This window comes from Pseudorca crassidens, chromosome 9 (genome assembly GCF_039906515.1).
Source record: "Pseudorca crassidens isolate mPseCra1 chromosome 9, mPseCra1.hap1, whole genome shotgun sequence".
Lineage (NCBI taxonomy): Eukaryota > Metazoa > Chordata > Mammalia > Artiodactyla > Delphinidae > Pseudorca > Pseudorca crassidens.
In genome coordinates this window covers 62,248,006-62,261,756 of record NC_090304.1, presented here as the reverse complement: position 1 = coordinate 62,261,756, position 13,751 = coordinate 62,248,006, and the positions used below count along the sequence as shown (strand labels likewise).

General features: G+C 36.9%; 1 protein-coding gene across 20 annotated transcripts in view; it reads left to right on the top strand.

Moving 5' to 3' along the window:
• The window catches only part of DLG2 (discs large MAGUK scaffold protein 2), a 2,011,757-nt gene that overhangs the window by 1,190,069 nt on the left and 807,937 nt on the right, over positions 1 to 13,751 (top strand). For 2 of the 20 annotated variants that reach the window (XM_067750586.1, XM_067750579.1), the window contains exon 1: positions 12,399 to 12,915. The exons of 16 other annotated variants lie outside the window; for them this stretch is intronic. In XM_067750586.1, the coding sequence (XP_067606687.1) occupies positions 12,607 to 12,915 (309 nt within the window). In that variant the 5' untranslated portion in view covers positions 12,399 to 12,606. Of the gene's footprint in view, positions 1 to 12,398; positions 12,916 to 13,751 lie in introns of those variants that run through there. 2 more of the 20 variants (XM_067750588.1, XM_067750582.1) reach the window with 1 other exon arrangement.

The following is a 13,751-nucleotide window of genomic DNA, read 5'->3' as shown; positions in this document are numbered from 1 at the left end:
TTCCAACAGTATCACTTAACAGCTGTCTGACCCTTGACACACTGTTTCACAGCAATGAGCTTCTGTTTTTCTCCTGCCCTGCCTACCATATGGAGCTATTTTGAAAATTAAGAGAAATAAAGGATATAATGGTACTTCTGGAAACTGAAGTCCAACAGAAAAATGAGATGCTATTTTGCACAATTTTTTTATTCACAGGCTCCAGTGCTGTGTGAACCTTGATTTTATTCCTGGTTCCATTCCTTACTAATACTATGACCATGGGAACATTATAGAATCTGTCTAAGCTGATTTCTGTATTTAAATTGGCATATCAGTGTTTACCATATAGGATTGTTAGGATCAAATGAAATACTTATGCTTGGGACACATTGTAAGTACTCAATAAATGGTAGATATGTTGCTGTTATCAATGATGTTATTTAGCACCTGGCCCAAGGGCAGAATGCCCTGACCAAAAATAGGAGTTGGAAAGAAGTTTAGGACCAATATGGGATCCTGACATTCAGTTGAAATCAGTTGACCTTTTTTGAGTGTCTCTATGTAGGCACTGCAGAATTTTTAAATGTCAGTATCTGCTACTTCTTATAATTGGAGTAGGGAGGGGGACGATGATAATGATGATTAGGAGGAAGAGGATAAAGCTTGCTGGATATTATTATGTGCCAGGCACGGTACTAAGTACTTTACAGAAATTAATCCATCTTATTCTCACATCAATCCTATGAGATAGGAACTATTGATATTATCAATCTTATTCTTCAGATGAGGAGACTGGGACACAGAGAGGTTAAGTAACTTAATCAAGTCCTAAGCTAATAATGATCAGAGTTGGAACGTTTACTCAGAAGTCTGATTCTAGAACTCATGCTTTGTCTACTATGAATGAGAGAAAAGAAGTACATAAATGTTGTACAAAACTTTATCACATTATGTAAAAATATAGAAAAAAATGTTCAAAATCCAGGGGAAAGTTCCAGCAGACTTCAGATATTTATGCAGCAATGAAAATGTGCTCAGCTGTGACTTCAAAGGCCATGCTTCTAGCCACTATAGCATGCCATCTCCCTATTTGGCAAAATCTTATTGAAGGGGTGTGAAATTGAGAAAATAAGCCAAAAAATTCACCATGCCATACCCTTTAATCATCTTGCTATGTGTTAAAAATAATAATAAACCTACATGTTTACAATAATAATATATTAAATCTGTATTTCTATAGTCAATTGGGAGGCATTATGATTAAACCTAGAGTTGTTGACAGGTCATCACTCACCAGCTCTGCTTGTCTTTCAGCAACCACTAAATATTGATGCATAGACACTTTAGTCCACCCCCTTAATTTCACAAATGGGGTCATTAAAACTTAACTCAATAAATTGTCCAAGATGAGATAGCTAGTTAGTGGCAGAGCTGGAACTAGAGCACATTTCCTAAACCCAAGTCCCATATTTTCCAAGTTTAATTCAACAAATATTTACTGAGCAATAATAATTATATTGTGAGGCAATGACAAGGAGGGTGTGAGTTTACAAATAAAAGATGGTCCTTGCTCTTCAGAAGCTTATAATCTAGTAGGAAAGGCAAACATGCCCACATATAATTATAAAACTCACCATAATGGAATGACTTCAATAGCAGGGAAGATCCCACATGCTGTCACTGTATGTCTCCCTTTCATCACTCAGCACACTTGTTTATTCAAGGAGTTCTGCCCTGCTAAATTGTTAGCTATAGTTCGCTAATTTATCCCTAGCATAGTTCCCGGTACAGCATAGGAACTCAATAAATATTTATTGAACAAAGTGAAAAGACACAAGAGCAAAATAATGTGGAATCACAGAGGAAGGAATGATTAATTAAATGTGAATTTGAAATGTACAGGCCAGAGCAAAGCCAATTAGGTAAAACTTTCCTGAAATGTCAAGTCTCTAAGGAGAGGAGATCATTGAGCTGGAAGAGGGCCTGTCATTTCTATTAATCCATACCCCTGCCTTTAGGCCAATCCACAGATAAATTACCTCTGACAAGTCAGAATCTGGTTAATTTTAACTGAGAAGTTTTGTGTATTTTTTTAACCTTTTGATAAATTTAGAAAATATCTATTACAAATCATTCATCAGAAAAATAAGAGCATGTAAAACTTAGACCAAAGAAAGGCTGATTCCAGTTTATCATTCTTTCTCAAATTCCGAGTGTCACAGCCCCCAAAATCTAGGTAGATTGCTTCAAGGGGATCTCAGTGGTATGTGTCAGACTGTCCCACAGTCAGAGGAAGGTCCATTTTATATTTGTTCCAGTTTGATTCTGTGCATAGCATCATTCATCCTGACTCTTGTGTCTTATCTTTTCTGAGCTTTATTTCCTCAGTTTGTGACTGCTTCCTCCCTCCTTTGCTTTCTTCTTTTTGCCCTTCCTTCGTTCCTTCCTTCCTTCCTTCCTCCCTCCCTTCCTTCTTCCTCCCCTTCCTCTCTCTCTCTCTTTTCCAGTCATGAATCAATACCCTAATATTAGTTTTGCACATTTTATTTTTCATACATTTCCTCTCTCATGAAACTCAGCACAGGGGATGGCACATGCCTGTGCCCTGCCTAGGAACTCCACACTCTCCCACACTACTTTGCCTGCTCCTAGAAACCAGGAAAGAGTCAGTAGAGCATCTAGCATTGGAAGAATGAGACCAGCACTTGGAAATAACACAGTCAGAATGTTACACATGTTAGACTCCCAAGAGTCTGATCAAAAGCCAAGATTCCCCCCCACCCATTTAAATCAATATACTTTATTTAAATTGACTTTCAAGTTTATTAAGGCTTGGACAAGAGCACATTGTTGTCTTATATGCAATAAGCTCAGTGATAAGTGCTGTAGTTACTGTATTAAGAACTAAAGAAGGTAAAGACAAGAGTATAAAAAATAACTATGAGTACAAAAATATGTTAATGGATACACACTACAAAAAGATGTAATTTGTGACATTGATGACAAAGTGTGGGAGAGAAGTAAAAATGTAGAGTATTTATATACATTGAAGTTAAATTGTTATCAGCTTATCAGGTTAAAATAGATTGTTATAACTGTAAGATATTTTATGTAAGCCACATGGTAACCACAGGGAAAATACCTATAGAAGATACACAAAAGAAAATGAGAAAGGAATCAACTCATGTCACTACAAAAAGAAAAAAAAGTCAATGAAACACAAAGGAAGATAGCAAGAGTAGAAAAGAGGTACAAGAAAGCTACAAGACAGACAGAAAACAATGAACAAAATGACAATAGTTAGTCCTTCCCTATCAATAATTACTTTAAATGTAAATGGGTTAAACTTCACAGTCCAAAGACATAGAGTGGCTGAAAAAAAAAGATTAAACTATGTACTGTCTATAAGAGAGTCACTTTAGACTTAAGAACACATATGGGCTGAAAGTAAAAGGATGGAAAAAGATATTCCAGGCAAATGGTAACCAAAAACAAGTAGGGGTAACCATACTTATATCAGACAAAATAGACTAAGTCAGAAACTGTCAAGAGAGACATTATATATTCATAAAAGGGTCAGTTCACCAAGAAGATATAACAAAGTGTTGAATATCTCATGTGATTTATTGAATACTGTACTGAACGTGAAAAACAGAATGGTTGTATGGGTACAGAATGTTTGTAAGTGTATTAGTTATTTACCCTTGTGATCACACGACTGACTGGGAGCTGTGGATTGCTCCTGTTTCCAAGTATCATACTGCATATCACTAGCCTGTGAAAAGATCAAAAATCAAAATTTGAAGTACAGTTCCTACTAATGTGTATCACTTTCACATCATAGTAAAGTAGAAAAATTATAAATTGAACCATTGCAAGTCAGAGATAGTCTGTATATGAAGCAAACATTGACAGAACTGAAGGGAGAAATGAACAGCAACACAGTACTAGATGATTTCAACACCCCACTTTCAACAACAGATAGAACACCCAGACGGAAGATCAATAAGGAAACAGAGGAGTCAAACAATAGTACAGTTCAAAAGAACCTGACAAACATATACAGAGCATGCCACCCAATAGCAGCAGGATAGACATTCTTCTCAAGTGTTAAAGGACCATTCTACAGGATAGATCACATGCTAGGTTACAAAATAAGGCTTAGCAGTTTTAAGAAGATGGAAATCATACCAAGTATATTTCCAAACACATGGAATGAAACTAAAAATCAGTGGCAGAAGGAAAACTAGAAAATTCACAAATATTTGGAAATTAAACAATACATTCTTGAACAATCAGTGGGTCAAAGAACAAAGCAAATGAGAAATTTAAAAATATCTTGAGAAACAAAAACAAAACACAACATACCAAAACTTGTGGAATGAGGCAAATGCAGTACTAAGAGGGTAGTTTATAGTGGTAAATGACTATATTTAAATAAGAGAAAAGGTCTGACATAAACAACCTAACTTTACACCTCAAGGAACTAGAAAAAGAAGAACAAACTAAATCCAAAGTTAGCAGAAGGAAGAAAATAGTTAAGATTAGGACAGAAGTAAATGAAGTAGAGAATAGAGAAACAATAGAAAAAACCAACAAAATTAAGACCTATTTTTAAAAAGATAAACAAAATTGACAAACTTTAGCTACATTAGGGAAAAAAGAAAAGACTCAAATGAATAAAATAAAGAATGAAAGAGGAGAGTTACATTTGATGCCGCAGAAATTAAAAGGATTGAGACTACTATGTACAATTATATACCAACAAATTGGATGACTTAGAAGAAATGGGTAAATTCTTAGAATTTACCTACAAAGACCTACAACCTACAAAGACTGAATCATGAAGAAATAAAAAATCGGAACAGACCTATAAATAGTAAGGAGATTAAATCAATAATCAAAAACCTTCCAAAATGAAAAAGCTCAGGACCAGATGGCTTCACTGGTGATATCTACCAAACATTTAACAGGAAAAAATGCCAATCCTTCTCAAACTCTTCCAAAAAATTGAAAATTCAGAAATACTTCTCATAAGCCCACATTAATATGATACCAAAGCCAGGAAAAGACACAACAAAAACACTTCGGGCCAATATTCCTAATGAATGAATGCAAAATCCTTCACAAAATAGCAAACTGAATTCAACAACACATTAAAAAGATCACACACCATGGCCAAGTGTGATTTATCCTTGGATGCAAAGATGGTTCAACCTATGAAAAACAATCAATGTGATCACATCAGCAGAACAAAGGATAAACATCAGTGATCATCTCAACAGATGCAGAGACACACTGACAGATCTCAACATTCTTTCATGATAAAAATACTCAACAAACTAGGAGGAGAGGGAAATGACTTTAACCTAATAAAGGTCATAGATGAAAGGTCTATAGCTAATATCATACTCAATGGTGAAAAACTGAAAGCTTTTCTCTAGGATCAGGAACAAGGTAAAGATGCCCACTGTCACCATTTCTATTCAATGTTGTATTGCAAGTTCTAACCAGAGCAATTAGTCAAGGAAAACAAATAAACCTCTTACAAATCAGAAAGGGAGAAGTAAAATTATCTCTGTTCGCAGAAAACATTATTTCATGTTTAAAAAGCCCTAAAGATTCCACACATACATGCACACACACACACACGAAAATACTGTTAGAACTAATAAATGAATTCAGCAAAGTTGCAGTATGCAAAATCAATATACAAAAGTTAGTTGTCTTTCTACATACTAACAATGAACAATTTCAATAGAAAATTAAGAAAACAAACTCGTTTACAATAACAACAAAAAGAACAAAATAGGAATAAACTTAACCAAGGGAGTGAAAGACCTGTACACTGTAAGCTACAAAACATTGATGAAAGACATGAAAAAGAGACACAAATGTTCAAAGATTGGAAGACAACATTTTAAAATATACGACTCAAAGCAATCTACAGATTCAGTGTGATCCCTGCAAATGTCCCAATGGCATTCTTTACAGAAATAGAAAAAAAAAAATCCTAAAATTGTTGTGGAAACACAAAACACTCCAGATAGATAAAACGATTTTGAGAAGGGAAGATGAAGCTCACATCTGTTAGTATGACCAATATCAAAAACAATGACACAGCAACAAAACCTAGAAAATGTATTAGTGAGAATGTGGAGAAAATGGGAACCCTGTGCACTATTGGTGGTAAGTGGGAATGTAAAATGGCTCAGCTGCTGAGGAAAACAGTATGGAGGTTCCTGAAAAAATTAAAAATAAAAGTACCATACGACCCAGCAAACCTACTTCTGGGTATTTATCCAGATGAATTGAAATTGGGATCTTAAGGAGATATTTGCACTACTGTGTTCACTGAGGCATTATTCACATTAGCCAAGAGGTGGAAGCAGCCTAATTCTCCACTGACGGATTAACAGATAAAGAAAATGTAGTATATACATACAGTGGAATATTATTCAGCCGTAGAAAGAGGAAATCCAGTCATGTGCTATAATATGGATAAACCTTGAGGACATTATATGAAATGAAATAAGCTAGTCACAGAAAGACAAATACTTCATGATTCCATTTATACTGTATGAGGTATGCAGAAGTAGTGAAATTCATAAAAGCAGGAAGTAGAGTGGTGGTTGGCAGGAGCTGGGAGGAGGGAAATGAAGAATCACTGTGCATGGGAATAGAATTCTAGAATAGAATTTTAGTCCTGCAAGATGGAACAGTTCTAGAGATCTGCTATGCAACATTGTGCTTTATAGTCAACAATATTGTACTGTACACTCAAACCTTCATTTAGAGGGTAGATCTATTATTATGTGTTTTTTCACCACAATTTTTTAAAAGGAACTAAAGGGGATGACTATTATGGATAATAATGCTGTTTAATATTTTAACTTTCTAACTTGGTGGAGAGGAAGAGGAGATACCATCGTGCCTTTCTGCTCCCTAATACATACTTGTAATATACTGTGAAATCAGTATACCTTTTGGACTATATCATTTTAAGAGGAATGTGACTTTGGTGGCTGAAGTTTGGGATTCTCTCCCTGCTTTACCACTGACTGGCCTCTGACTTGGGGAACCACTCCCCATTTTGTCCCATCTAGCTATAAAGGGAGAACAGTCTGAAAACACAGCTGTCAGGAAGAGCAGCTTTTATGAATGAAGATCTGGCTAAAATAAACAGCAGCCATTTCTATGTTTTAGTATTATAAGACCACTAGCAAACTTCTTCAAAAAGATAAATTCATACACTTGCACCACTCAGCCACTGAAATGTTTCACATAATGACCTTAAGAACACATTGCTATTTTGTGTTTAAATTCAAAATGCTTATTTGTTCATTTTACACTAAGATGTAGAACATGGACCCAGATACCTATGTTGGAATAACCACTGAAGAACACTTTTATCTTCTTTCTTGCTTAATTTATTTTAATAAACACTAAACGCCTTTTGTGCTTGGTTCAGAGGATGCAACTGCAAAAAAAAGAGCCATCTCCCTTCCCTAACGGCTGTTACTTACATTCTGTTTGAGGAGAATGGCACAAAACAAGTAATAGTGCAATTCTTGTTTTAATTGCAGTTGTCATAAATTATAATAGAGGAGCACAGGTGCTAAATGAGTGCTTAATGGGAGGATGACTTAATCTGCTCTGGAAGGGGGTGGGGCAGTGTCCAGGGAATGCTCTCTTAAAAGGTGACATTTGAGTTGAGCTCTGGAATGCAGGGAGAACTCCAGAATTTCTGAATAGAAGAGGCTTTGGGTTGGCAATCTGGTAGGAAGTAAGCTCTGGTAGACTTGTTTTGGAGCTGTGTTTCATAATGAGCCCACTCTTTTTAGATTGTATTCTGTGTTTCCTTGAGATGGCTTCTTGGAGGTTGTATCTTGATGCACCCTACAGAAGGGTGAGTAGAAATGAATTATGTGGAGGTGTGAAGAGGGAAAGAGAACACGATAGTTGGAGGGTCAAACAAGTTGGAGGGTTAAACAAGGTGTGAAGAGGGAAAGAGAACACGATAGTTGGAGGATAGTGAGGGATGGGTGAGACTGGGGAAAGCAGTAGAGGCTGGGTCGCACAGGGCAGGATTAAGGACCATGCAAGCCACTTTAAAGATTGTATTCTCTGTAGGGATAAAGATTCCCAGAAAACGAGACTTTATTCACAGTTATCAGGCAGGGTAGAACCTAATCAGATTCTCACTTTAGAAGAAGTCACTCTGGCCACTACCTGAGCATGAATTGGAGTAAAGGTGGTGCCAGAGGCCAGTTACGAAGCTGTTTCACAAGCTTTACAGAGAAGTGAACGGTAGCTTAGACTAGGATGGTCATCATGGTGATTGAGAGGAATAGACAAAAGTAGAAGATACTTAACAGACAAATACTGTAGAGTATAACTGAATATGCCAGGTGGATCTGGAAAGAGTCACAGGAGACGTGACATTACTTTAATCTGGAAGGCTGAGAACAACTTTCTTGTAATACTGTGGTTCATCATTTAGGTTAAATTGTTAAAATATGTAAATTATAAATGATTATTACCTTTTATCAATATTCCTTTCAGATTCTCTAAGAAATGTCATATAACCTGTGTTCTTATTTCTCTAATAGTGTTACAAAGTTTGTTAGAATAGAATAAATATGCATTTCCTGAAAACCATTTGACAGTGGCCTTTTCAATTCAGATTAATCCCCTCCCCACCAGCATCCACCCAAATCCAAGTATATTAGTGAGAATTTGGGACCTTTAAAAATTTTTTTCTACTCCCTGTTAAATCCTCTGTCCAAGTTAAATCTCTATAGCAATAGGGATGTGTCCTTGCACACTGTTAATTCATGCTTACTTTTGCCTCATAAGATTTATGATTAAACTGATATAAGTATTTTGGAAATAATTTTAGAACCTAAATTACCTTAACTATTCTGGTTCTCTCTTATTTTAGAAGGTAATTGTGCTTAGTTCTGGAGATTGCCTAGGCTGAAGGTTTTAGATGTAGAAGAATATTAATTTGTTAGCATTTGTAACATCTCTAGTCTTTGCGGTCACAGGAATTCACTGTACATACTTTTCAAATCAAGAGAAATTGTGTCTAATACTTTATACCATTTTATGATTATTTAACACATTACTTGGGGCTGCTAAAGGGCTTTTCTGCTACCCAGCCATCCTTTAGCAAGCACTTAGCTCTTCTTTCGTAATTAATATTTTCATTTCTCATATGCATAGAGTGCCTGCAGGAAATTTTATCTGGAAAAGAATCTGCGTAGTGTTTTAGTGCAGTACAATTTATTTAGCAATTCATCTTTGATATTTATTTTTTATTAAACAAATTAAGCCAGGATTTTAGTTTTAAGCCCTTGCTTCAAAATGGGATTATATGAAATCATGTGTGTGAAACTTTTGAAAATGGTAAAGCACTATAGAATTTAAAGAATCTTTCATTCAATAAAAACAAATTTTAAATAAAATAAAATAAACAAAAACCTTCTAGTGTTTGTTCTGTGGAGGCACTACCAGGTCAAAGAGAGGTCAATAAGATGTATCTCATCTAGGCATTGCTCTGTGCGCCATATGCCCATGTTAAATCACAATGATAAGTAAGATGTGGACTTGTGCACCACTAATTCTCGTTTTGCCAGACTTTCATGTCATCCTATGGTCATTACAGTTGACCAATTACAGTTGATCGAATTGAATTATCTTTAATTAGTAGGTCTGTTTCATAGTACAGTGGGCTAGCTGGACATATTTATCTGTTTTAAGTGGTCTGTCCACAGACTTGGAAAGCCAAACGTCATTTTTGAAAAGGAAAAAATAACTGGGGGGGAGGGGGAGAGAGGAGGCTAGGATTATTTTATACGTGTTAAAGGGAAAGTACAATTTCAATAGTTTTGAAGCACGTTTAACAAAAGTTTGCTGTGATCTTTAAGATCTTTGGAGGAAAGTCACATTAGTTAGGCAATATGTAATATTTATTTTTCTATATAGAAATGACATGCAAAGGTTATTAAAACAGCAATTCTCTTGTCTTTGTGATGAGAAGAAATAGCTGATTCCAAAGAACTCATTCATAACAGATTTAGGTCCCTATGAAGATTTATAATATCTTTGAGTAGTGCCCAGCCAGGAACTTTCCTGTCTTGTTGCAAGCTGCACACGCCATTACAAAATTATAACAAATTCACATTGACTCCTGCACAGATTGATTCTTATACTTGAGAGGCAAATGGATGAGAACAGGGCATGTATTCCCTGACGATTCAATGGGCCTCTGAGCAATGAAATCTGCCTGAAAAACTGGAGAAGCATCTATGGTTAGATAAGATTGGAGAGAGCCAAACTTATCACTTCCTTACATTCTCATTTGGAGGGTGGTGGATTGCCATCTCACATCAAGTCCTACTGTACAGCCATGCATCATGGCGACACCAGATAAATATGAAGTTCTCTAGGGCTTTATTTGACCCAGAAGGTCATTCAGCCATTAGCCCTTGATTCAGCATAAAAAAATGAAGCGGGGCGAGGGAGGGAGGAAGAAGAAGAGAAAAAGAAAGGGAGAGAATTTTCTGCTCCTTTTCTCACTGCGTATCACATGATGATCTATTTGCCTCAATTTTATGTTTGTAAGTATTGATAGTGATTCCTTGTTCCTCTTTCAGAAAGAAATACCATTAATGCCATTGTTATACCTACCCAACAGTTCAAGTCTTCACGTTTTTGTGGCAAATTTCCTTAATATCTCAAAATCAACAGTAAAGCCTACCTTAGAAAAATAGTTTGTTTCTGGAGCACTGCTGAATCAAATATTATTTTCTAAAAATGTTAGTCAACTCCGTCATTCTTCTACTCTTTCCTTCTATTAGACATCCACCCAAATATCTATTCATCTGTCCAAAAATGTATTTATCATAAGCCTGCTATGATGTGCTGGGCAGGCAGTGGGCTAGGAGCTTGGGAAAAAATAGTCAATAACAGACCCAGGCCTGCCCTCTGAACTGACACATATGGGTCATTATTATTTAGCAAAGGTGTTTTGAATGCTTACCGTGCCAGGCAAGGTACTTATACCAACCCCTTGCACAGAATTTGGGAAACGTCTCTTTCATGCAGATACACGAAAAGAGAAATTCCTGCCCCTTCCTTTCAGGACTTTTATATATAACAATGATTTATCCAGGGAGTCCTAGTGTTGAATTGTAGGATATGTTGTAATCATGGCTTTTGAAACAAGAACCTTGTCGACTCAGATAGAAATGAGGTCTACACTGCCCCAGCACCTGGTTAGTCCACTGCGAAAGTGGGTCTGATAGCACCTGACTGTCTATAACTAGAATAACTATATCATGGGATTATATCACACTTGTTTGGTGCTGCATAGGTGGCGCTGTGCTCCCCAATCAAACCAAAATTATTTCCTTAGGGATATGTGATAGGGATAGGCATTTTGGCAAGAGATACGGAAAGTTTCAAACAGAATAAAAATTCTAAGTGCTGTAGTAATTAGCCTTTCCCTTTCCTGAAAATACTATGCATGGCTTCTGCAAACATACTAAAATTTAAAATTTAAAACAATCATGTCCTCTTTGGAAGGCAATTGCTTTAAATTGGATAGATTTCACTCATTTTTTAGTGAAAGAATTTGAAAATTCTGTCTTTGGAAACCAAAATACTGGATGGCAGAATTAGATGTCTTTCACTTTAAAATGCAGACTCTCTCTGTGGTGAATGTATTTGTTGTGGTAAAGTATTTGAAAGGAAATCCTCAGAATAATTTGGGGTAAGGAAAAACACTGTGTCAAAATAAGCCAACCCATCCATTTGGAACTTTGGGAATTGCTTTACTTTTGAATCAGAAAGAATTAATAATTGTTCATAGCATAAATAATATATGTTTGGACTATAATATATAATCATGTTCTAAAACACACTTCCAAATTTGAAAGCACTCTGGTATAATGCTGTGATCTAAGTGATTTTTCTGAATGAATCAATGTTCTTTAGAGTTAATACTGATCCTCTTATTTCGTTACCTCATGATTTGGTCTGTGTCTTGGCAAACCTCTCTCTAAATAAGTGATTCCTGTAAATGTTGGAAATTGTTTCACAGGTTAACCTCCCCATCGTTTTACATTGCTTACGCTATATGGTTTCAGCCTAGATATATTCTTTCTGGAAAGAAGGGTCCTGCTAGTCCGATAAGAAGCGTTCTTTCCTGAGGTCTGTATTTTGCGTGGGGATCAGCTGGAGAGGGAAAAGCCAGAATGCCAAATTGCGAAGAGTATGCTTTACTGTGGGGCTCCATCCAAAAAGGGTTTGTAACAGTGTACAGTCCTGTAGCCCAGCTGTGTGGAGCATTGATTGCTTCTGCCTAGAGCAGGGATACTGTCAAGTTGCTCTGTGAGTTGAGTCATCTATTGACAAAGAGCTACCAGCCCGCAGATAATGCTGTGCGGAGCTGCTCCCACGATGCGCTGCTATAGCAGCTGTCAAAGATACTGAGGGAACCACGGGAGAAAAAAAAAAAAAAAAAAGACTTTTACAACTGCCTGGAAGAAAGGGGTGTGAGGGAGGAGACATTCCTGTGCAGAGCTGACCAAAGGCAAGAGTAGGCATCAGTGCAGTATGAATGCATACCTCACCAAGCAACACAGCTGCAGCCGGGGGTCCGATGGGATGGATGCCGGCAGGAGCGCACCCACACTGCTCAGGGATGCCCACTGCGCTTGTGGCTGGCAGAGGAGTCCTCAGGGGCTCGGGTACAGTTCTCAGACTATGCCCTCCTCGGGACCTGGGGGCCCAGCTTCAAACAGGACCAAGCTGGTCACTTTGTGGGACAGTGTGCGGAAAAGCTCCCACAAGACGAGCACCAAGGGCAAAGGGACTTGTGGGGAGCATTGTGCCTGCCCACATGGCTGGTTCAGCCCAGCACAGGTGAGCCTTTTCCTTGTGACTTTCCCGTGAGTATTGGAAGAAACTGAGAGCACGCTGGGGAAGGCTAGCAGTTTGGAAACTTTTCTGGGTGCTCCTTGCTGACTGGGTACGCATGTTTGGTAAATGGTAGGCCAAGAAATCCTGTAATTTTCACAGGTGTTTGTGGGCTCACACCTCTGTGTGGCCTGTGAAAGTCAAGGGATGCTGTGCTCAGTTTCTTTCAGTGACTTTTCCCCAAATTCAACTTCTCTAGTCCTCAGATGATTTTACTATTCTGCATCATAGACTTTAGCAGCACTATTACTTCTAATCATTGTTAACTTTTTCTATTCTGCCTAGCCTAGGGTTTTGTCTTGTTTTAAGGAAGAAAGAGAAAATGAACTTTAATCAGATACTTTCCATCTCTTTAAAGATAAAAAAACATTCATTTCTTCAGCTATGGAAAGCAGCGATTTAAAGTATCCTATTCTAATTTTACTCTTATAATGCTGTATACCTTTTCAGTGATGGAGAAGAAAATGTGTTTGTACTAAATAATTCATTTTATAAACAAAAGGAATACAATTGGAAGCAAGCTAGACAATTACACTCAGAATAAAATAATGAAACATTTCATTTATTCATAGAAGCAAAAAGGTTATTTATATTAAAAAGTATAACTCGTATTCCCCTGTAACATATTTCTGAAGCAGATGTGCAGAGTCCCTTAATTTGATTCCTAGCTTATTCTTGCCCCAAACTACTAGCATTGTACCAGAAACGAAATTGGCTCATTTTTTCCTGTCTCCATCCAGAAGAGGGAAAACAACTTCCTGTAAATGCTATAAAATATAAAT